Raw genomic sequence first — 3,587 nt, forward strand, 5'->3', positions numbered from 1 at the left:
AAAGTTATTTTATGTGACTTACAAAATTTGTGTGTGTGTGTGTGTCTGTTGGTAAGGATGAGTGTGTACAGGTGCCTATGGAGGCAAAAAGTGGGTGTGGGGTCCACTGGAGATAGAGTTACAGGCCATATCAAACCTCTTGATGTGGCACTGGGAACTGAACTCTGGTCATCTGCAAGAATATCAAGCAGTCTTAATTGCTGAGCCACGTCTCAGGCCATTGGAGAGAATTGAAAAAACTAAAGGGAAGCAGAAGACTCTTTGCATGCATGTGTGCATGCTCACAGAGGGTCACCAGGACATGCCTAGCACTGCATCTATGGGATCAGGACTTGATATTAGGGATCTACTCAGTTTTACACATTATGTCCAAATATCTATCTCCTTTCCTAGAAAAGAAAAAAACCTCAATTCCAACACATATAAATCAAGTTCACTGCATCACTCAGTGAAAAACGGCTTAGAACTTCTTCCACGTCTCAGCCGAGCAGCCCTCTGCTTCCTGCTTAGCCAGGTCCTGGTTCTGAGCCGTCAAGAACCATTGCAGAGAGGATGAATGGAGGAGACGGCATAGTGTTTCATTGGACATTTTCCCTCCATCCCTAGGACAGCCTCTCACTGCCCACCTTCCTTCCCAAGACTGCGTCTCTGTCCCAGCCTCTTTAGGGCGTCCTTGACATCCTTGTTGCGCAGACTGTAGATGAGGGGGTTGAGCATGGGGATGACCAGGGTGTAGAAGACAGACACCACTTTGCCCTGCTCCATGGATGCCACTGCTCCCGGCTGTGCGTACATGACAAACACAGTTCCGTAAAACAAGGACACAGCTGTCATGTGGGAGCCACAGGTGGAGAAGACCTTGTGCCTCCCTGACCCTGAGCGCATCCTGAGGATGGTCACTGTGATGTAGCCGTAGGAGATGAGGACCACAAGAGTGGTGGACACGATGATGAGGCCACAGATGCCGAACATGACAAGCTCATTGAGAGCTGTGTTGGCGCAGGCCAGCCGGAGCAACGGGGGCACGTCACAGTAGAAGTGGTCAATACGGTTGGAACTGCAGAAGGGCAGATGGAACGTGAGGCTGGTCTGCACAATGGAGTTCAGGCAGCCTCCACAGTAGGCAGCCAGCACCAGACGGGCACAGGTCATAGGACACATGGTCACAGGGTACCTCAGGGGACTGCAGATGGCCATGAAACGGTCATAGGCCATCACAGCTAAGAGGAAGCCTTCAGTAGTAACAAGAAGGGAGAAAAAGAAGAACTGGGTGGCACATCCCTCAAAGCTGATGACCTTCGAGGAGGAAAGGAAGATGGCCATGGCTTTGGGGGCGATGACAGAGGAGTAGCAGAGGTCGACAAAGGACAGGCTCTTGAGGAAGAAGTACATGGGGGAGTGCAGGCGGGCATCCAGGGTGATGACCACGATCATGGTGAGGTTGCCCAGGACGGTCAGCACGTACAGGGCCAGGAAGACAGCAAAGAGCAGGGCCTGGGTCTCTGTGCCTCCCCCAAATCCCACCAGCACGAACCCCTGCAAGGACACTGCCGAGAGACTCCCATTTCTGTGGACTGGTGTGGCCATGGGTGGGGACAGAGGCAGAGAGGCAGATGGAGACAGCAAGCAGGATCAGATCTCACCAGTGCAGACAGATGTTTCACAGGACACAGGAACCCATTCTCCACTGTCCAAAGGCTGCTGCCTCTGTGATCTGCCAGATGGTCTTGAGCGGCCTAAAAGGGGGATGTTTTCTCTGATTTACTCAGTTCTCAGGGATTTGCTGAGCCCTCCCCCTGCAGGAGGCTGGACAGTGCTCTGGGGACACAGAAAGACTTCAAGAGTTGGGTGACTGAGTCCTGACAACCTTTCAAGGTCCCCACGCCTGCCTCCTAGCCCCCTTTCCTACCTCTTCACAGAGATGCCCAGAGCATCCTTATCAATACAGCTGCCTACTAAGTCCACACACACCACTCAGGCCTCAGTGATGAAAATGTCCGTGAGGACTCCCTGCCCTCCCTGAGCTGGGTGATCTTGTCTTTTCCAGGATGGACTAAGAGTAGGGAACCGTCCTCGCCAGGGTGAGGCTGTGTATACCCTGCAGGATGCCCAAGACTTGTCCACAACAGTAACCAATGTATAGATCCTGGCTTGCTAGAGGATGGGAGGGTCTCCAGATAATGACCAGATGTTGGACATTGTGGTGAAGGGGCAGCAGAGACCCATGTCCTGAGAAACAGCTGGGCTGGATTCCAGATATATTTGGAACAGGCTTGTCATTTCCCATCAAATCTCACTGCCAGTTCTGCTCCCTGCTCCACCTCATCTTTGGGGGTTTATAATGTCTTGTCCATTGCCACTTAAAAACAGGGAGAGCTGGGCTCTGGCCTTCTGACCACTCACAGTCACCTTTTCTCATTCATAGTCATCACAGCACAGCACAGGGATGTCCTCCAAGTGACTGGCTATGGCCATGCTATTGGCAGATAAATCAATTCAGGGATGGGTCAAACTGAGCATCTTGGATAGCGAGAAGAGGGTGTCTGTTGTCCCTTACACTGGAGGCTTGGGGAGCTTCTCTGTTCTGAGTGAGCTAGTCTGATGTGTTCTCTCCTCTCCTCCACAGTTCACCCTCACCTAGGAGGGAGGCGGAGGCTGGAGACACATCTGAACCCCTCTTGCCCTACACAGGTGCTGTTCCTCACTGTGAGCTTAAAGGTGTGCATGGAACGGCTCTGTGCTCACACTCTGAACACCACAGCCAGGGGTCGTGGTCCTGACCACAAAGGTCTCCATGGTGATATGTGTGATGTGTAAGTGAAAGTCGGTCCTTTGTTTCCAGCAGGAACAACGACAGGCTGGATCTGCCTAGGTTGCTGAGGGAAGATATTATCTAAGGATGTTTGTGCAAGGAGAGGGGAGCACGGGCTGAGAACTCAGTCCTGCGGTGGGAGGGCTGGCAGACGTTGGGCATGAAGGGACAGCCTGTGCTTGTTGATCTGGTCCCTCCTGAGCAAGCAGCATCACAGTGTCCTGTGTGCTAGTTGGATGAAGACCTTAGTCCATCTGCTTACACAGTTGGTGCTGGTGTTTAACAAGGAACCCAAACTCCACACTCTCACCTGTGCTTATGTCAGAGCTGAACAGTATAAGACGTCAGTTTATTGAGGCAGGCCCTGAGTGCACACTGTGTGCTCCACCTTCTCTCCCCCACCCCATGCACATAAACGGTCACCTATACCTGACAGGTGACACAATGAACTTACCTTTCTTAGTTAAGAGTCAGGTGTACCGCAGGGTCACATGGCTAAGACCCATGCACCCAGTGCCCCAGGCTGACGAGCCTGGCCTATGATGGGTAAGAAGAGGTAGACATCAGTTGGGTGTGGATCTTCTTCATGTTGGCTGTGAATTCCTTGGCCATGGGGTGAGGCGGGCCATATGAGCAGAGTGGGGCACCTGGGTCCTTGTAAGAGAGAAGGCAGGACTCCTCCCTTTGGCTGCTCTCCTGTCACCTTGAGAACAGGGTGTGGAGGGGCCTGCCCTTGGGGTCACTCTGCTGGATAGGATGCTCGGCACCTAGTAGT

At 52.6% G+C, this 3,587-nt stretch overlaps 1 protein-coding gene across 1 annotated transcript; it reads right to left on the reverse strand.

The window, feature by feature from the left end:
* Positions 1 to 615: 615 nt before the first annotated feature.
* Positions 616 to 1,587, reverse strand: LOC130870089 (olfactory receptor 12-like). The gene has a single exon (XM_057762664.1). It carries the CDS (start codon positions 1,585 to 1,587, stop codon positions 616 to 618), a length of 972 nt encoding a protein of 323 aa, XP_057618647.1.
* Between the last annotated feature and the right edge of the window lie 2,000 nt (positions 1,588 to 3,587).

This window comes from Chionomys nivalis, chromosome 2 (genome assembly GCF_950005125.1).
Source record: "Chionomys nivalis chromosome 2, mChiNiv1.1, whole genome shotgun sequence".
Lineage (NCBI taxonomy): Eukaryota > Metazoa > Chordata > Mammalia > Rodentia > Cricetidae > Chionomys > Chionomys nivalis.